This window comes from Malus sylvestris, chromosome 16 (genome assembly GCF_916048215.2).
Source record: "Malus sylvestris chromosome 16, drMalSylv7.2, whole genome shotgun sequence".
Classification (NCBI taxonomy): Eukaryota; Viridiplantae; Streptophyta; class Magnoliopsida; order Rosales; family Rosaceae; genus Malus; species Malus sylvestris.
In genome coordinates, this window is record NC_062275.1 from 18,517,244 (window position 1) to 18,538,743 (window position 21,500).

Here is a 21,500-nt window from a genome sequence, read left to right on the forward strand (position 1 = left end):
AAGTGGGATCCCCGCCTTAGAAAATACAAAAGTCATATTTGAGGCCAAATTTGATTCAATTCCTCTATAATGCACAAGAGTTAAAAAGCAAAAAAGTCAAATTTGACTTCGTATGGTTGAGCAAGGAATCTAGAACACCAACGTTAGTTGCCCAATCCTTCGCATTAGGAGGCTCTCAAATTCACACTATGGCCAATCCTTTGCATTAGGAGTGATGATGTTCCGCTGCAGGTGGAAGCTCTTGCGGCTAGAGAAGGAGCAGTTTTGGCGGTGGAAAGGAGATTCCAAAACTTTACCGTAGAGGGTGATTCCTTCTGAATAGCATCAGTTTTACAGGAGCAGTCTACCAATCTGGGACATGGAAAGGAGATTCCAAAACTTTACCGTAGAGGGTGATTCCTTCTGAATAGCATCAGTTTTACAGGAGCAGTCTACCAATCTGGGACAAGGATTGTCTGCCCTCCCACTTCCGGTGCCCTCCCACTTCCGGTGCCCTCTCGTGCCCTCCTGTTTTGTGTGGTCACGGTTAAGTCACGTCAACATTTTATATTGTTTTTTTATAAAGATAATAAGATAAAAATGAATAGTAATATAAAATGTTGACGTGGCTTAACCGTGACCACACAAACAGGAGGGCACATGAGGGCACCGGAAGTGAGAGGGCAGACAATCCTTGTCCACCAATCTGTCCTCAATGGGACACTCTTAAGAGGATGAAATATCTACTCCTAAATATTCTCTATGATTCTCCCGATTTAATATAAATTCTATAACCTGAAATGATTCTTCCTCAACTAGTACAAATACACTCTTTTAGGCTTCACCTCGGGTAACGCAATTATTGCATACTTTATTCTCTTGCCTATTGCTTGAATCTAATACGGCTTACTAACTTGACAGTCGGAGAGCCATTGGCCAACACCCCATCAGTCCCTAGGTTACTTTACAGTTTGTTTATTGTTTTACAGGTAGTAGAATTTGTGAATCTCATCCCCTCATGGTGATGCGCGAATTTGGTTCCAACAATACTCAAACTTATAATTTTGTTGCAATGTCATACATATGTTAATTAGTCAATATGTTTTTTTTTTTTAACTGTGATATGACGACTTGGCTATAATAAACTCATATTTATGTTGATGTGGAATTTCAAAATACTTGAAATACGAAATTTCAAGCCCAGATCCAGATACCGAGAGTGGATTCTGGTACATGGGTGCAGGGCCGGCCCAGGCCCAGTGCAAGCAGGGCAACCGTCCGGGGCCCAAAAAAATTAGGGGCACCAAAATTATTAGGGTGGTATATTTATATATGTTTTTATAAGAGTATAAATTTATAGAATTTGGTTCAAAGACATAGAAATTTAACTAGAAGTGGTGGTTTGTCATTTGAAAATAATGAGGAGGTCTTGGTTCAAAACACCATGTGTGATTATTTACTTTCCATTTTTTACAAATTTCTTTTCATAAGAGTATAAATTTATAAAATTTGGTTAAAGGATCAAGAAGTGTAATTATAAACAATGATTTTTGATGTTTAAAATTGACAAGAGGTCCTAAGTTCGAAATGCTATGTGCATGTTTATTCTTTTCAATTTTTACAAATTTTTGTTTGGTTGTTAATTTATTTTTAGTTGCTATCTAGTAGCTATGTGGGTTGTTATTTTTAAATATTCGTTTTAATTCAAGTCTAATCTTCAACAAAGAATAATACGTAGACCAAATTTGCAAATTATATGACGTGTTATCAAAATGTTTAATTTAGTGCCAATTCATTAATAATACATATCAATTAAAGACTCGAAAACATCATTATTTTTTAGTCCCATATTGACAAGGTTAGTAAATAAGAAAAAAAAAACCTCACGATTTATTAAAAAACACATTCAAAGTTCAGATGGAAAATAAAACTCATCATCTATCTACTTGTAAACCCGAAGTTTTTTTGTTTCCCTCTCTCAATACAAAATAAAGTAGTCTTTTTGTGTTTCTAAATTATTGAGTTTGAAGTGTTTTTTCTAAGTATAATTTTATCGATATCTTACGTGTGAAAATAAATAATTTTCTTATATGAAGTTAGGGCACTTTTTTTTATGTCGCCCCGGGCCTCAAAAATCTTTGGACCGGCCCTGCATGGGTGCTCTACGTCAGAGGATTGCAGTATTGGTGCCAAGATGTTTACACCAGCTTCCCATTCGATTTAGCATCTATCCAGAATATCTTTGTGGTGGCGAGTAAAGGCAACGCAATCCTCTTAATTGTGTACCTTAATCATTGGAGACTCGAATAAGGTGTTGTAGTTGGTGGTTGGAACTGGCTTTGCACTTCAAGATGCAATCGAAAATCGATGAAAGCCGGAGGTTTTAAGGTTTGAAGAGAGGCTGGAAAATTTCAAAGGTTTTCTACACTCAGAAGATTTGGAAGTTCTTTGAAAGCGGAAGAAATGAAAAAGAAAAGTTTGAGATATTTATGGAGGATATTTCGAAAGCGTCTCTCTGTTGAATCTGGGAGGACTCTTCTCGAGATTTGTGTATCCGATGGCCAAAATCACTCAGTAACACAACAGGTAGCTTTTCGTTTCTCGTGCACACATGAAATGTAATCTCTCATTATTGTTGCCTGAAATGTAATCTCTCATTATTGTTGTCTTTATGGTACAACTCTCGAGATCACACGCCTAAATTAAGAATGTCGCCATTACCTCACAACGATAACGAGACCGAATTGCCACATGTCAAAGAATATCAAACAGTAGCTATTCTGATTGACTCTGAAAGGCATGGTCTTTGGATAATTATTCATCCTCACGTGGAATGCCCTTTCAGGTACATAGTTAAGACCATTTGTGGGACCATGAATTTTCTAGGGTTAGAGTAAAGCATATCAGAATACGCGTACCTCAGAAGTCTAGTTATAAACTCAAAAGCTTTAATTGGATCACGCTACTCAAATGGACAAACGATGCCACCACATCGTGCTATACTCTGGAAAGGTAGGCGAAGTATGCCGAATTCGCTAAGATCGACTATTCTTGTTCCACAAGACACTGAATATGATCTAGTTGGGGATTAGCGGGTTTCCTATATTCTTGAAGATTTTTACAATTTAGGGATTGGTGTGGGCTGCAAGTAATCACACTCCTTAGAGAAAACAATATCTAACCCTCTTGGATTCTATCGGTTTAATAAGGATTCCATATCCGAAAAGGTATCTCACCCGACTAGTGCAAATATCCTCATCTAAGGCATAACTCTGGTAACGCATATTACGCGATTCACACACAGTTTGCTTATTCTCTTTCCTACTATTTGAGCCTTAATATTGCTTACTAACTTGGTCGTTGGAGCCTTTAGCCGGTACCCTACATGTATCCAAGGTCTTGTTACAGTTGTGTGTTTTTGTACAAATAGCTGGACATGCGTAGCACCTCAATCAACAGCGAAGCACGAATTTGGTTCTGACAACGCTCATTAAATCAATTGAGTTGCTGATCATTAAATCAATGGAGTTGGCTTGGATTCATAAAGGTCGTACCCAATGCACAAGGCTCCCGCTTTACGCAGGGTCTGGGAGAGTTGGCTTGGATTCATGCTAGTATAATGTTTGAATTGCAAGGGATTCAATGTTAGCTATTCACTTCTTTCACTCCCCTAGTTTGGTCCCTTAACAACTTCAAGTGGATTGGCAAAAAGGTTTAGAGCGTTTTTGTCAAATATCGTTTAAAGTTGCTTATATTTTCCAAGAAGGTAACCCACTACAAAAAAATATGACTAGTGTGCACAAAAAGTTATTTGTGCCCTATAAGGTCAAAGGGCACCAACTTATGTATCAATTGCCAAGACAGCTAGTGCTTGTTTTATGCTTCTGCACTTCTAATTTTCATTTTGTAATTGCATGTTTCTACAATTCTCTGCGAGTAAACAACCCCTAGAATTTGGAGATTTTCATTGCTTAATTGAAGTGAATGACTATTACATTCTTTTGTATTTTTTTTGGAAACATGGTTGGTGGGTTTGGGTGTTGGGACTCAGGGTGTTAGGGAGAGAACGAGAGAGGTCAGACATGTGATGCTGATGGGGTTTAGGGGATGGGTGTTCATCGAATGGAGATGTTTGGTGTTTCTTTTTGCTTTTGGGGTGGGGTGGCTTCAGAAATATGAGGAACAAAGTTGAAATTTTTGAAGAATTTTTTGGATATGAGGTGGATTCATAACATTGTGGGGTGTGTATTGAACAACCCTTTTAAAAATTTGATTAAAGTTCTTAACTAATATGCACATCAGCAAGTGGATAAATTAAATGTCAATGTGCTCTCAAAATGCTATATACTGATTTCTCAATTTAGCCTTCTTGAGCATTTGGTTAGCTATTATCCGAATTAAATTGCTTTAATTTTAGGGAAGGTCAAAACAAACTTACATAAACTTAATTATCTCTTTATTAATAATTAACTAGTATATGGGCACATACAAAGTGTTTGACATTTTTTTATTTTTGTTTTTGAAGTGGAAGGAGAGAGGAAGAGTGTGATCGAGAATGTGAGAGTGGGAGTTTTTTTTTTTTTTGATTTTTTTAAATTTAAATTTTTTTTAGTTTTTAATTAGAGATATGTTAGAATTACATGTAAGTGAGGTTTTGAAAAAAAAAAAAAGATAAATTTTGATTGTGTAAAATTACATTTCTACCCATATTTTTTTTTCATGTTCAGTTTTAATTAGAGGGTTAAACTGGTAATTTTATAGGATTTTGGTTGACAATGAGTGTTTTATTAATATGTAGTTTAGATATTATTGACCTTAAGCATCATTTTTTAACTTTTAATACGTACGGTTTTTTTTACATTTCACATTTTTTACATCTCAGAACAGTTAGATGAAAGATGCCTCAATTTTCTATTTATATGGTACGTTCAAATTCAAATGTACCAATTAGTTAAGGTAGGTTTGTGATATATTTTTGGTACAATCTATTTCTATTGGTTAGTTTGAATTCAAGTGTACCCATAAGTTTAGGCACGTTTGTGGTACATTTTTTGTACATTTGTGGTACGTTTGTTTAAATGAACTTATAAATTTAGATATGTTTTTTGCTAGAATCAATTGGGTACATTTGTTTTACATGTACTATGGGTACATTTTCATAAATTTTGTTACCATTTGTACATTGATTTATATGGTATGATGTGAGAATAAAATTGAAAAAAAAAAAGAGAGAAAATTGCATGAACAATATGTGGCAACTATTAACATGTATGTACAAAACCAAGTATGACGCCCAAAAATATCAGTGACTAAGGGCTTTTGATAATCTAAGGAGTGTGAAGAAGAGTATACAGAGATTGGAGGAATCAGCTATGTCCTGCAGGGGACTCCAAAGACTTGAGATACTGAGAAGGTGGGTCTTGCTACTTAAAGAGGTGGAGAGGCTGAAGCTTTCTCAGGGTTCCGGCGACAATTCCAGTGACAGCCAACCTTGAAGTTGGTCTCAAGCAACTCCTCATAACCTCAGGTACATTCTACACGTAATGTATGTGAAAATGTGCCTTAAATATGTGATTTTCAGTTTAAAACCTAACCGCTACGTTTTCAGGCGAATTTATAAAGAGTTAGCGAGCTCGGTTCTAGCTAGATTCTGTCAAATTAGGCAGTAATTGGCCACTCGCTCCTAACCCCCAAGCATGTGTTACGCAGAGGCAAGGTATTGTAATCTATCTCTCCTCTCTTCCTCTCCTTCTCTATCTAGCCCTCTCTTCAGGATCAATTCAATGCTGTAAAAATCTCCTGACTTTGGTTTTATGTTGAATTTTACTGTTTGTAGGCCCTCTATCACTCTTTCAACAAAAGCGCCTTTTCCATGCTCGACAGTCCCACATGCAAGTAGTCACTCTTCTGCTCATGTTTCTGGTTTGGTTTCTCTTATTTTTATGGTTCTCTGCTTGGAAAACCGAAGCATATGAGTTCGATTGAGAAATCCATTTGTTATATTATATGCTTGCATTTTAGACATCCGTAGATTATTTTTTTTTTCTAGGGTTTTATGTTTTTTTGTATGAGTTTAGTTATCGAATGGATGAATCAAGATTCTTACTTCGTCAAGTAATATTAATAATTTTTCTCCTAACTCTCATAGTGTTCACTAGGGCTTTCCTCCCAAGTGTTTCTAAAAGAGGATACATGTTTTGGAGTTTCTTGCCATGGTACTGAGGAGGGGTGATGATGAAAAATTTATGGAACTTACAAGATAGGTGTACAGTGACCAATAGTTCATCACCCTAAAATTTGTTTCATTTCATTTAGGCAAGATATTCCCATACAATTCCTTTCAGTTGATTTGAAACACAAACTGTCAAAAAGATGATACGTGTGATGTATTAAATACACGTTGTCTCTTGATAATTACGAGGAGACAGACAGATTAGTCAGATAATATACACCATGAGTAGTGAAAGGGAGATGAAGAGAGGTCTGCTTATATATACATAAAGTTTTAGCTCCACACATAAACTCACTCTCTTAATTCGTTGGGACTTATTCAACCTGAAATACCGATTCATTTTAGTTAAAAATAAAAAGCTTCTCTTCTTTTCTTCATTTATGCAGCGGCTTTGCCATGGATGACTTGATATGCTCAAAGTAGCTTCCCCTTCACCATATTACAGAATAAATAAATCTTCTTTAAGAAGTATATATGTCGTTGCAAACGACACAATGCTCTAATATTAATCTAGCCATAACTCTATTCAGACTACTTATAGTCACTCTATTGATCTTACTTTTTTGTTTTTGTCTTTTTTGAATAGGTGGAGGTGTTCTGTTTTGTACATTTTCTCTTTGCCGCTACGCAATAGGTTAGTTTTCTCTTTTGCTATTCAAGTGAAATCTGTTGGTTCCTTATTTCTATAGTTATAGATATTGTTAGGGTGCATTTGGTGTGTTTGGATGGGATATAGGTTTAGTTGAAATAGTATGATTTTTTATTAGTGTTTTTTTTATTTTATTAATTTAATGACTTATTGTTGTCTCATTATAGACAACATTAACTATAATGCAGATGGAAGATGCTAAGCCTGAAGTTTCAGCTTCCAACAATTCAAATTTCGAGAGCAGTGATTCTGGTCTTCTCCAAGATCGATTTACTGATTTGTGTAAGGTTCAACTTCCAACGCTTTTTGCCCCCTTTTGACTGATCGAATTTATCATTTTGTTCTTTCTTATTGTAATGTCATTTTGTTTGTTTTTTCCCATTGCTTTGATTTTGATTATTAGTGTCTGCATCATGGCTATTTGTTAGTGGAAAGCCAGATAAATGTGTAGGCCATGATGGTTTAGAGTCTTAGGGAGGGATTTTAAACAAATTTGATTTGAGTTTATGTTTGTGGTATTTTGTTGGGTTCAATGTGAGTGGTTTTCTTAGGGTTTAGTAACTTTAGTTTGTTCATTCCCTATGTTAGAAATGATACTCAGAAAGCTTTAATAAATGGAACTGTGCAAGGGCTCCTTTGATGTGGTTCTTTACTGGAACTTGAATACAAAGACCGTTGGCCTCATTTGATGTTAAAGTTTGATGCTACACTGGTTTATTGAATTGTGCTAGGGCTGTGAGAAATTGGATTTTTAGCTTAGCTTTCGTGATGTCTAAGTTTCATTTTCTGGGACATTGATCTAAATTAAGGGCGATTTGGTTTAATTTGCTTTGCTTTTGATATGGTATCGTGTTAATTTGTGATCATCAAAAATGGGATTTTGTTTCCTGAAGAGAAACGATGGAGGTGATGATTGTTTCCCAAATGATCAAAGCTGAAATAACTCAGTCAATTATATCTGTGTTAGCAGGGACACCAAGCCACATCAATAGAAATACGTACAAATTATCAAGAATTAGTACTTATTCTAATTACAGTGAAAATATGTACAAATTATCAAGAGTTAGTATAGATTTAGACATCGACAGAAATACAACAAATATGAAGGTACGAAATTTTTTAATGTAATGAATGGTAACTTAGTGTGTCTGTATGCATGATGCACATATTGTATAAGGTAATGCCTTTCGTTATTATTTGGTTGCATTTGTCTGTGGTTGCCTTTGCAACTCCTTGCTGATTAATTTATATAGTTTTAGGTGACAATCACCTTTTATATTCATATTTAGTATTTCATGGTTTATAGATGTGGTTTGATTTTGATTGCTAGACGAGGAAATCAAGCATGTCTGTGACTTGGTTTTGGTTGTTTTAAAATATATGCTGGCGTGCCTATTTATGCGGTTATATGTTTATTTCTTTTTAACAAAGTTATTTTCTTTGTCTGTATTTGTTTCTCCTCACTTTGTCGCTGCATCTGTGTACTTTGTTTGTTTACGTGGCTTGCACTGTTTGTTTGTCGGTGGTTTTGGTTTGGTCACTGGCAAAAAAACCTCTACAGCCATCTATGTCTTGGCATTTGTTTAAAATGCATGGTTGGATTCATATGTGTATGAATGTGTGATTTTTTTTTTCTTATCAAAGCGGTAGAAAAGGGAGGTCATTTTTTTTTTGTGCCCTCGAAAAATTTGTTCTAAATGACAGCAAATTTATCATCTTCTCTATGTGTTCATTTAGGGAGTCTAATTGTTTTAGAAGAGGACAAATTTACCCTCTTCTCTGTGTGTTTGTACAGGGAGATAATTTGTTTTAAAAGAAGACAAATATTTCCTCTTCCCTGTGTTTGTGTAGAGGCTTAAATGACATGCGTTATTTCTTTGTGTATGATCAATGACCGGCTACGGAATATAATATGTATGTCATATATTTTCAGGGGAATGTTATCCCTTTTTTATTACTGCACAGAAGAAAAAAAAAACAATGTATTGGGTGTATGTGTTTTTTCATCATTTATTTCTGTAGTGTGAAAGTCAATTGTGTTTTTGTTGTTGCAGTCGGGTTGCACTTGCTCTTGGTATACTGCCAGCATTGGTCTTCAATTCACCATTTAAATGCAGAAGAGGAAGTCCCCCCGCCATATAGTTAGAGCCTTAAGAGGTGATATGTTTTTTTTCCTTTGAACAAGTTTTTGGAATCAATATTATTTGAATTTTTTATATTCTGACAAGCAAGTGAAGTCAAGTCTTAGGTTCCGTTTGGTACGTGGGACATGATAGAACGGAGTGGGACGAGACGTTCCGTCCCACGTTTGATGCGCAAAAAACGGATGGAACGCACTGTTCCACGGGACAAGTTTTGGGTGAATTTTCGTTCTGCCTCTCCCTCCTGGAACGACTTGTTCCACCTCCGTGGAACACAAATTTATAACATTTTAAGACAAAAATACCCTTAATCGTTTTCAATATTTACACCATCTAAAACAAACTCTAATCCATTCTCTGCTACTGCCTTTCATTTCGCGTAGCCTTCCTTATCCTTCATCGTCATCCTCATGTCTCTCGCCCTCCTTCCCCTCTGTTTCCTTCTCTTTCCCCTCTCTTCCTCTCTCTGGAAGTTATGGTTTTCTGATTTTTTTGTCCGATTCTGCAATTCTGGGTTCGGGTTCACCAGATCACGATTCTCGCCTCCGTAAGATCTCGATTGATCTCCCTTTTGCTTTAATTCGTACTAATTTTGGTTCTTGCTATAGTTTCTTGAATTTGGGGTTTCTATCATGTTGGCTGCCCTATATATGGTATTCAAAATTCTTCTAATTTTTCTGGGTGTGTCAGCATGTATGAGGTTTCTATCATGTTGGCTTCCCTATTTATTAGAATGAGATTAATGGGTGGGTCAGCATGTATGAGGCTGGCAAGTTGGTGATGGTTTTGAATGCAGAGAAGATAAGGTGTTTGATGAAATAGCTAAGAGACAAGGCGAGGACGCTGCAGGAAACCTCTTCGTTCGAATGACCCCTCTTTTTCATAACATGGTTGTATGCTCTTAGTTTTGCTTAACTATAGGTGCATTCTGGATTGGATGGGATCTGGGAGGAGGATTAGCTAAAATTATAAGGATGATGCTCTGTTCCAAGCACCAGGCGAACCGTTGAGACAAGTACCCTCAAATTTTGATCTCACAGCTACACTTCATTAATCATGCATTGCATGTTACTTGTCTACTACAAGTGATGCAAAATTAGGAAGCTACTGCTACATGTGAAAGTGTTTTTGATATGTCAGGTGGTCGCAGGTCCTTTATTGTTGCTGGCAAGGTTGAGGAACTATTACTACCATCAAGGGATGATGAAAAATCGTGTACCAATATATGTGTTAGCAAGAGAAGCTTTGATTTTACTGCAAGAAGGTCAGAAGAGGAAGCTCTTGAAGTCATGCACGTATTTTCTTTGGCCCTGGACAAATGTCTTGAGGTATCTTAACTTTTCAGACAACGCCATGGGCGAAAATGGTGTCAATGCATTTGGGTCACTTCTGAGTTCACAAAACAAATTGGAAGAGCTTTATTTGATGAATATGACAACGCTTAATATGTGTCACAACACAAGGGAGTGGCACTGGCACTGCGATGTGATTAGGAAGATCAAATGGCTGAGTGAGAAGGGGATTTCTATTATGATCGATACCGAAGGACAAGCAAACTATGAAGATTTTTCTGATTGTAGGGATATAAGTTAGTTGGTTAGTAGCTTATGAGTGAAGCAAAGAATACTTGTATAAGTAACAAACACATCTTTGTTTGTAATTCATTCATTGTTTAAGGAATACAATCTTTAGTCATTCTCTTTCTCTCTCTAAATTCTCTGCCTTTGTTTTTCGTTTTGCTTCTTCTGCAATCTCCAAAAGCTAATCATGGTATTGTTATATGTGTTCAAATATGAACAAGTTCAAAAAAAAAAAAAAAGTCTTGTTCCGTCTCACGCATAAACATTGTACCAAACAACAGACAGAACAAGGGTAAATTAGTCATTCAATCTTTTGGTTCCGTTTTGTCCAGCGCGTACCAAACATAGAATGGAACAACTGTCCCATTCTATCATGTGCGTACCAAACATAACACGGAACCTCTGTTCCGTCCTGTCCTGTCCTTTCTCGTCCTATCTATGTACCAAACGGTAGTGATTTGATGCATGTTGGGTTTATGCATGTTTTTTCAGTGATTTTGATGCCGCCAAACTTATCTTAATGTATCACTTTTGACATTTTATTCTGCTTCCTTTAGTAATTTTACTTGATTAATAGAATTTTAGATGTTTTCATTCTCGGTTCATTTAGTTAGTCAAGGTATTAATCTTCTGCAGATTACGACATCATTTTGTTGTTCATCTGATTTTTTTTCCCTATTTATAACACACCCTGATCAATGGCTCCCAAGCTTACTTGAAAGGGATTGGCATTTTAATTAGCTTGGATCTAATTTGAAAATTATGTTTTATACACCAGTATTCCAAATATATTGCAATTTATTTCATTTCTGCTTTTTTTTTTTTTTTTGTTAGGCAAGCGAACACCAATGTACAGAGGTGATTACTCAAGTGCTAGAATATACCATACATTTTCTTAGGCAACTTGAAACTATGCAGGTAAATGCAGAGTTCAATGCCTTTATATCGCATATTCTCAGCTTTTAATGCATTTTTAATCTGGTCTTTAATTTGTTTCAATTAGGTTCATGAAGTTTGATTACACTCTTCATTTTCAGTTGTACCAATTAGGCTCATAAATTGGTTCAAAGAGTTCTAAGAGCTTGATTCACCTATTTTATACTTTTCATGTAAAACTTCTTTCATAAAGCTAAAACATCTTTCATTGTAAATAAGTTTAACCATAGGTAACAATCTTTTATCTCTTCATTTGGTGTTTTGCTGCATTGTTTAGGTGGTGAATTGCATGGAAAATGGGGGAGAGGGGTACAATTTATTTAATTTGAGCAATTTAAGCTTAGTTGGTTAGTGAGGATTATAGTCAATAAGGCGTCCTCTGTTTATATTTGAATTCTGAATTCTGAATTCATTGAATGCTGAATGAGGTTGTAGTCAGAAAAATTGAGAAAGTCAAGAAAAGACAGAAGATGAAACTACAAATATACGACAAACAACAATGATAGATAAATTTAGGGCTGGAAAAAAATCCCAAAAATCCCAAACCAAACCGAAAAAATCCCGATCCCAAACCAAAAATTCCGAAATTTTCGGTATGTAATCCCGAACCAAACCGATATTTTCGGTATGGGATTCGGTTTTGAATCTCAAATTTTCGGTATTCCCATACCGAACCGAAAATAAATATTATATATATATATATATATTTTTTTTTTCTTTTAATTATAAAAGAATTATTTCAACCGTTCATTGTTTTGGATTTAATCTTTGCCGTTCATATGTTTTTAGGTCAGAATACCATTTCACAAACTTCACTTTCGTTCCATTGTTTCTATCGAATCGAATAGCCGAGCCCTAATCTCTCATCTCTGATCTCTCCCTCATCTAGCCGACAAGCCTTCATCTCATCTCTCTCTCCTCTGTTCTTCTCAATTCCCACACCAACGTCGTTCCGGCCGAGCACGACAAGTGGGCACACCCCCCATTTCTCGGCCAACTTGGACTCGAACGGCGACGTTTACGCCAGGGGGTCCCAGGACATGAAGTGCGTCGGGATTCAGTACTTGGAGGCGATTCGACGGCTCAAGGCTTCTGGGTTTAAGCCCAAAAGGTCTGTTTATTTGTCATATGTTCCTGATGAGGAGATTGGGGGACACGACGGTGCTGAGAAGCTGGCTGAATCTGATGTTTTCAAGGGATTGAACGTCGGAATTGTGCTTGATGAAGGTGAGCTAATCAGACCTTATGATTCTGCTCACTGTTACTAGTTCTTGTTAATTATTTGTTGTTTGCTTGCTATTTGCTAGCCATATTGTCAAATTTGTGCACAGAACTTGTTTGGGTACTCTTCGAATGGCTCAATTATCATTTCTTGACTCTTGTGGGGTTTGCTTTGATTCTTGGCATGCTTGCTCAGTTTCTGTGCTCAGTTTCTGGCGTTTACTTTGCAATGTTCAGTTTTGAGCTTCTTCGTTTTGCTTGATTTTGGTTTTTGTGTACAGTTTTGAGCTTCTTTGTTTTCTTTCACTATTTTGCAGTTGATCCATCACTCTCTGCATCGAAATGAAAACTAAGTGTTAGTATTAATATTAAGTAGAGATTAGTATAAACAAGCCTTGCCATTTGATTGGCAGATTTGATTGGCAGATTTGTAGAAATAAATTGGCAGATTGGGCCTAAAAGCATAATATGTCAAATTTTAGTCTAAAAGCCCAAAAGTCCAAAACCATTTCGGGATTCCCGATTTGTCCCGAAATCCCGAAACTATTTTGGGATTCCCGAAAATTGGGATTCCCGAAAATTTGGTTTGGGATCGGTATTGAAATTGGGATTCCCGAAAATTTCGGTTTGGGAATCGGGACAAGTGTTTTGGTATGGGATCCCATACCGAACCACCCCTAGATAAATTCATCTATGTTGGTTTATTAACTTGGTCAAGCAGGCCTTTTGTCTTAATTGGGATTTAGTTTGGGACCTTCATACTAATTTCCTTTGTTTATAATAGTTAACCAACTAAAAGTGCTTTCTTTTGTTTATTTTCCGATATGTTTTAGCCAGTTGACAATCCAAAAAGATTTACTTAGGCACGCATCAAATTGTGATTATTATACATGTACCTAAGATATAATGCTAGATTTATTTTTATAGTTGTCTCATATTATATAAAAAAAATCAAAGTGCTTTCTCTCTATGCATGAAAACTATCCATTTCATCATGCATTTTTAGTTAAGCTACTATGTTTTTGTAATTGTTTTGACCGAGGGGGAGGAACAGAGGCTAAAGTACCTCCAATTTGTTCAAGAGGAAGCTCATGCAGCAGTTTGCTTCATAAACCTTTATGGTTAGCTTTCATACAATATGTTGTATGTTTGGGAGTATCTCTGCATCTTAATTTCTGCTCTCAGGTTGCTGAAAGTTTGTAATTTTACTTGCTACTCGATTATAAAAATGTAAAACAAAATTTGTACGTGATTTACAAATTTGTATTTGATTTTAGACGTTTTTCCAATGCAAGGCATATGTTGAGCATGCATGTAAATGGTACAAATTGTTTTGGTTTTGGACAGTAAGTTTTGAGTTTTACAACCTTGCAAGGGGACTATGACTCGAACAAATTTCGTGTTGGGGGATACAATTTGGTTCTTCTTAATACATAATATAACAAAGGTCTAGAAATTTTCCTTCAAGGAATTTGCTAATGTTTTTTGTGCATCTTGGTCTACAGTTTGTATGAAGGTGCATTAGTGTGTGTTATCTATATTGGTGCATTTGAGGGTGTGATTCCGTTCTTACCGTCTTTTTAGTGCATATTTGTACCTGTTGCGACTAATACATTCAATCCCCACAGCGAAGCGCGGTCACATTTTCTAGTCTCAATCCAAGGTTAGGTTTGGGATTGATTAAATTAAAAAAAAAAAAACTGCTATGAAAAAAAGCTAGAGTGTAAAATGTGTTTGGTTAATATAAAAATAAGTATTTTTTTTTCAAATCTTGGGTCAAAATAAGCAGAAAAAAGTGGAAGCGGCAAAAGATGAACAGTAAAATTTAAAGAAAATCTCTCAACCAAATAATACCCTCGTTGTTTCTCCATTTGACTCCATGCAGTCGCATCTGGGTTTAGTTTTTGATATGAAAACTTTCACATCTGGGCTAATGTCGCACCAGATTGGGGGAGCTTAGAGGGGAAGATTGGGTGCTTTGAATCCCCATCGCTAAAAGTGTACTTTCGAGCTTTGGAATTATGTAAAAGGGAAAGTTAGATGCGTGGTGGAGGTGGGGTGATTTGCCTTTTTGGGGGGGGGGGGGGGGGGGGGGGCGGTGCTGGAATGGTTGGTGCGTCTGGGCTGCGGTGGGGCTGGGTTGGAATTTTTAGGGTGTCGGTGGTGTGGCTGGGCTGGGGATTTGGGGTGTCCTTTCGAACTTTGGATTGTGTAAAGGGGAAAGTTAGATGCGTGGTGGAGGTGGGGTAATTTGGCTTTTTTTTGGGGGGGGCGGTGGGGGATGGTGCTGCGAGGGTTGGTGCGTCTCGGCTGGGTTGGAATTTCTGGGGTGTGGGTGGTGCAGCTGAGCTGGGGATTTGGGGTGTCGACGACACCAAATGCTTGAGGGAGATGGCACTGGTTCATAATTGAAATAAAAAAGATAGTGCTTTCTCAAGAAGAGAAGGCACTAATGCGAAAAGATTTTTGAAGGTTCTAATGCTATAAGTTGTTTTGAGAAAGATGGAGAAGAATAAGATTTTAAATAAAATAAATTATTATTTTAATATCTAATATTATATATTTTTGAATCGTTTAATATAGTCACAGGAATTTTATATAAAAAAAACTAAAAATTGGATACTACTTTTTTTTTCAAAGTACTTTCATAAAAAAAAAATTATCAAACGCTGAACTACTTTATTTTACAGCTGTTTATCCTCACAATATATCAAAAGTAACTTTTAAAAAAAACACAACAATAATAAACTAGTCCTAAATGCCCTAATAATAATTCAAGTTAGTTGCAAATAGATATTTTCACAAATTGTGAAAAATGGTAAAAGTAGTTGGGAATACGGAAAAGTAAATGTAAGGGACACAAAACCATTTTTTTTATTTAATTATATTAAATTAGAGAGTACAATGCCTATTGTGTGTTTGTAAATTAATAAAAAAAAATTATATCTCAGTTTTGTGTTCAAATTTTAGTTGGCACGACACAAACTAATGTGTTTTTTTTTTTTTTTTGAAGGCATAATTGAGATATTTTGACGGAATTTAAAAAGCATAAATACATATTTGTGCTCAATGAAAATGAGAAAGGTATAATTCAATTACGTTCTTAGCCCTTTTTCTTGAAGTGATCAAGCCAGATTCTTTGGCAAATCACGATTCTATGAGCTCTAGTTTTTACTTGCTGGGATCCACCTTCGTCTCTTATTTCTTCTTCATACAGACTGGTTGGTTGGTTGGCATGCCCAACTACCATTTCATATTGGTTTTTATGACCTTTACTTTTTCTTTTTCCTCGAGGTTTTGGTTACTTGTCCCCCATAGTTGTACTTTTTCATTTTCTAATAAATTTTATTAAATTTGGGTGTTTGAGGGTCATCCTCTAGCCTACGCCTATGCCAGATTAAAATAAATATACTCGTCCTAATATTTACGTTGCTAACACCTCTTAAAAGAGCCTATCATCATGGAAAAATAGACAGATCTAACTAAAATGGTTCTTGAAATTGAAATAACTCTTTATTTTGAGCATTGACAATGAAAATCAATAGAAGTAGTCTTTGAGTTTTTTCACTGTCAATATTCTTATTAAGTGGGGGTTGGTTTGAAAAAACTACTCATAAAATAGTGATCACGTGGTCGTTTACGTGATAATTTAATAGGGATATTAACGCATTTTTCACTAAAGTTAAGGATCAAAGTAAAGAATTGTGTCAATTTTAAAGACTATTTTGAGTAAAAAGCCTCTGAAAATATTCACGTACCTTGTGCCTCTTAAAAATTACCGATCATACACATGGCCATTTTCTACATAGCAGGGCCACACTTATATGCTAGATTCCAAGATGAACATGGTTATAAATAGAGGAACTGGGCAGCAATGAACTGTACACAACCACCCACTAGCCCTAGTTCATACAAATCCTTCTGTGTTCTTCCTTGAACTTTCATCCTTCTGTGTGCTTCCTAAAACTTTTTTCCTCAGAGTTGTTAAGCAAGTAAGCCATTTCCTTCAACCATGCTAGGCATAGCACAAACTGTGGTGAGCAAGGTGGCCTCGGCGGTTGCCACCACTGCTCAGCACATTGAGGGTGAGCTCAACCTCTTCACCATGTCCGACAACAAAATATTGGAGCTCATTTACACAACCCACGTCCATGAGGATGACTCCTTTGACGTTGATTCTCTCTTTCTTGTCACTGAAAACATCATCAAGCGCTCGACCCAGATTGTCGATAACATTGTGCAGGTATGACATTTGTGTAACATCTCTATGTTCTTCCACTACGTAAAAGAGAAATGCTAACTATAGTCGCTTAAATGCTTTAATACCAGAACATTGTTCTTAAACGAGGTACCACTTGCTTAAGAAGCTCAGAATAGTCTCCGTGTTTATTTCGGGAAGACTGTTAGAGTAAAATGTAAGCCAGGGGCTCTTACCTTCAATTGCCTACGTGACAATAACTAGCATTGCTCTTATTTGCGATGGCTATGCTAGATTTCCTTGCATTTAATAAAAAATTATACTATGGCACTTGATAACTCGGTTGGTTTTGTCCTGAAAATTAGAAGAGATGAAGTGGGTAAAGGACATTTGGTTTGTGTACTATGACAAATAGATCCGACGATTAGGTAGTCGTTTTCAGTCCGATGCGACAGCAAATTCACCTGTCCCCAACACTATTAGATCTCAATTTCTGCCTAAATATTTAACAGTTAAATATCGACACTCTGGAGTACCATAGAAAATCTCCTAAAAACATGGACCAAAAAAGGAAGTAATTAACTTGATCTAGATTCATAGTTCTAAAATATGTTACTCTGAAATAGGTAGAATGAGAGTAGGATTGATTATTTGTCTTTTTTTTTTTTTTATATAAGCACTTCACATTTTGTAGAACTGATTAGAGCATTGATTTACCAACTATTTAATTTTTTTTGGAAACTACTTTATCAGAACACTCTGAAACTTTTTATACGAAAATATTCCGTTTTCATTAATGAAATATAGAGAATTTCTTATAATTAAACTTAACTTTTTACATAATATGAAAAATTAATTTGGGAATGTAGAGAATGTTCTTAAGAAATTGTTTTTGGTAAAAACATGGTAAATGTTCCGTCTTACAACTTCAAATGAGCTAAATTAGTTTAGAGCTTTTTAGTACGCTAAGGGTAAGCGACAAAAAAAAATTTACAGTACTTAAAACACAAGGTTGATATGTTCTATTTTTAAGGTACCCAATATACCAAAAAAGTACTCAGGGAAGGATTGATCATCTTTGGCACCTTTTTCTCCCTCGGTTACAACTCTGACTTCTGGACAAGAACTTTTCCTTCTATTGATATTGATAATTCTGTTGCCTCTGGACCTCTTTAATTTTGTATTTGACAGAAGGGCCACATACATTTATCTTTGTTGGTAAATCGGACACGTATACATTATGAAGCTTGAAAATGATTTTTATTAATAATAATCTTAACTAAAATAATAAGAAGATTTAAAGATTAGAAACCAAATCATGGGTTCAGCACTTGAATTCATTATCAAAAGGATTAATTAAGTGATTAGAAGTAAGAAATATCTTGCAATTAATATTACTGAGCTCAGGTTAATTTTAAGTATTAGCAAACTTCCAATTGGTGATTAATTACTAGTGATTTGTTGCAGGGAACCCAAGTACATGTTGAAACCATTGACGAGAAGCCCCCCAAAGCCACCTTCAGTTCTCCATTGTGCACTCTCAAGTCCATTTGCTGTGAGGTCATTATTTACAATATTGCATAACAAATTGATTAATTCTTAATTTTCCTTTTATTTTTCTAAAACAAAATATCTTATAGTTCCTATAAAAAAATCACGGGTTTAATTATCTACAATTTCTTTCAGATGTCATGCAAGCCACCAGGTGAAGAAATTGCCCACAAATCAACCTTGGCAATACTCAACAAGCTCTCAACTTATTCATGGGAAGCCAAGGCAGTGCTGGCCCTAGCAGCATTTGCTTTGGAATATGGAGAGTTCTGGCTCCTTGCCCAAACTCAACAAAGTGACCTACTTGCCAAGTCCGTCGCAATCCTCAAGAGAGTGCCGGTCCTTCTCAAGCCCGTGGATCTCCAAAAGCGCAGGCAAGCTGTTGTTGAGCTCAACGTCCTGATCAAGACCACATTGCAAGTGATTGAGTGCATCTTTGAGCTTGAGAAGATTTCTGCTTATGATCCAAAGGATGTGCCAGCATTGGCAATTGCAATGGATCACATACCGGTCGATGTCTATTGGTCTATCATAACTATTTTTTTTTGTGCAACTAAGATCACCCTTCTAACCAGTGATGAGTAAGTTTTTTATTTCCAAACTAATTACGCTGTAAAAGTTATATTTATGATCAATACAATTTCAAAACAAGTAATATTTATCTGACTTGGTTTCCTGCATTGTAGAGAGAAGCCATATGATTTGTCCCAATTTGCTCAAAAAATCCACTATATCCTCAACAAGCTTAAGATACAATTGTTAATCTGCAAAAAACAGATAGGTGAGTACTTGTACCGTTGTACATGTACATGTTATACTTGATATGCATTGCTGAAAACAAGTGTTTTCTATATAAAACAGTGGAGGCAGAAACCTACCGGAAGCTGAGGAAACTTTTTCAGACCCCTGCCGAAGTTATGGAGGTTTTCAAGGCCTTGATTTTTACTAAGGATGCCGTGCAGCCAATTATTGATGGTTCTACTAACAAAACGGTTTGCTCTCACAGCACGTTACTACTTTTTGATAAATTTTACTATTACCGTTTGTAGTGTATGTAGCTAATTAATGTAATCATTGTCCTAAATTTTTCAAACAGGTTAGCATTGATGTGCTGAGGAGGAAGTATGTGCTTTTGTTCATTTCCACCCTTGACATTTCTGATGATGACATTTCGATTATCAAACCAGTTTATGAGGGGACAAAGAAAGACGATAAGTATAAGATTGTGTGGATCCCTATTGTGGAGCAATGGACTGATGACCTACGAAAGAAGTTCGAGGTCTTGATGGTCAAGATGCCATGGTACACTGTGCGGTATTTTGCGCCTGTAGCCGGCATCAGATTCATCAAGGAGGAGTGGCACTTCAAGGGCAAGCCCGCTGTGGTAGTGATGAACCCGCAAGGCAAGGTGGAAAATACGAATGCTCTCCACTTGATTCGGATTCATGGAATGAAGGCATTTCCTTTTCATAAGGGAATAGAAGATACTATCACAAATGACAAAGAATGGATCACTCCCATTGTGAATGATATTCACCCAACCATACAGACCTGGGTAATTAATTCAATTCATTTTTCACAATTGCACAACATTACAGCACCAATTTTAATTCAAATTTGTGGGTATAATTTTTATTTCTTTGTTCGAACAGATCAAAGAGGAGAAGTACATTTTCTTCTATGGAGGCAAAGACAATGACTGGATCCAGCAGTTCACAAAGAAAGCAACTACCATTGCCAATGACCCCTTCATCAAGGAATTGAAGATCAATATTGAGCTATTTTGTGTTGGCAAGAGCCCGAAAGGCGGAGAAGACCTTGGAATTCTCGGGAGATTTTGGAATGGAATTGAGAGCTTGTTCTTCACCAAAGTCAACAAGCAAACTGACACTGTGACCAAAGAAGTCCAGAAGCTGCTTTCCTACAAAAATGAGGGTGGATGGGCTGTGCTTACTAAAGGGTCTACTGTGGTGGTGAGTGGCCATGGCTTCACAATCTTGAAGGTCCTCGACGACTTCGACACATGGAAGAACTTCATAAAGGAGAAGGGCTTTGAATTCTCGTTCAAAGCATACTACGAGAAGGTGATTCAGACTATGAGGCACTGCTGCCGCCTTGACATCCCGAGCGTTGCTGGAAAGGTCCCGGAGACCATGAAATGCCCAGAGTGTCCTCGCACCATGGAGACATTCGTGAGTTACAAGTGCTGCCACACTGATTCTCCCATCAACGCGCATCATTGAAGGGTTGGCTAGTTTTGAATCTATGTGGTCATCTTATGACTATAGTACGAGGTTATGAACTTATGCGTTGTGTTTGTGTGGTAAGTAGTGTCGTCCCTGGGACTTGAATAATGGGCATTTTCATTACTGTGTAATCTGATGCCTACCAATCTGAGTGGTGAGTGTCGTGGGATGTGTACGTGTGTCTTATGATGCAATGTTATGTTTTAAGTTTTATATTTCTATAGCACTTTTTTCCCTCGATATCATGTACATTTCTTTGAATTTATTATATTGGCATGATTAATCGACCTGGTAAATCCAAGCATGATTTTATTTGGTGGTTTTCATTTTTCAGATATGAATGTAAATATAACATAGAATTGGGTTCTATTATTTAGCAAAATGGGTGCAATCCCTACTCATAGATAACAACTAAAAAAGGTCAGAAGACCGACGATTAGTCCTCCTAATTAAGAAATAAAATTCAGCTAACCCAATAGCATTTAGCCAAGATTGAGCAACTTTCTCATGCGTGAGCCTTGAGCCATATTTAATTCATCGTCTCCTCTTTAATACAAGTAGTGTATCTCGCACATAAATGGGAAAAGAAAGACAAATAGAAAACGTTGTTGAATTTTATTTTAATCAAACGATTGTAAGAGGTAGTCTTTAAATAGTATATATCGAAAACTGACTACACGATATACGATGAACGATTATGATTTGAGGATCCTCACAAAGAGGATCCGGAGAAGATCCTCTTGGGATAAATTGGTCGTTGACCATGG

General features: G+C 36.4%; 1 protein-coding gene and 1 long non-coding RNA gene across 2 annotated transcripts; both read left to right on the top strand.

Moving 5' to 3' along the window:
- Positions 1 to 6,804: 6,804 nt before the first annotated feature.
- Positions 6,805 to 10,696, top strand: LOC126609016 (uncharacterized). Its single transcript, XR_007618071.1, has 2 exons — positions 6,805 to 7,147; positions 8,915 to 10,696. It is a non-coding gene; the product is annotated as an uncharacterized LOC126609016 (long non-coding RNA).
- A 5,906-nt stretch (positions 10,697 to 16,602) lies between these two features.
- On the top strand, positions 16,603 to 20,973 carry LOC126609012 (protein SIEVE ELEMENT OCCLUSION B-like). The gene is made up of 7 exons (XM_050277037.1): positions 16,603 to 16,981; positions 18,404 to 18,496; positions 18,623 to 19,068; positions 19,174 to 19,268; positions 19,349 to 19,479; positions 19,584 to 20,042; positions 20,140 to 20,973. Exons 1-7 carry the CDS (start codon positions 16,751 to 16,753, stop codon positions 20,728 to 20,730), a joined length of 2,046 nt encoding a protein of 681 aa, XP_050132994.1. The 5' UTR covers positions 16,603 to 16,750; the 3' UTR covers positions 20,731 to 20,973.
- The last annotated feature ends 527 nt before the right edge of the window (positions 20,974 to 21,500 follow it).

Coding starts and splice junctions, on each gene's coding strand:
- LOC126609012 (XM_050277037.1), top strand. CDS start 16,751: ATGCTAGGCATAGCACAAACTGTGGTGAGCAAGGTGGCCTCGGCGGTT. Junction 16,982..18,403: donor TTGTCGATAACATTGTGCAG/GTATGACATTTG, acceptor GATTTGTTGCAG/GGAACCCAAGTACATGTTGA. Junction 19,480..19,583: donor ATGGTTCTACTAACAAAACG/GTTTGCTCTCAC, acceptor TTTTTCAAACAG/GTTAGCATTGATGTGCTGAG.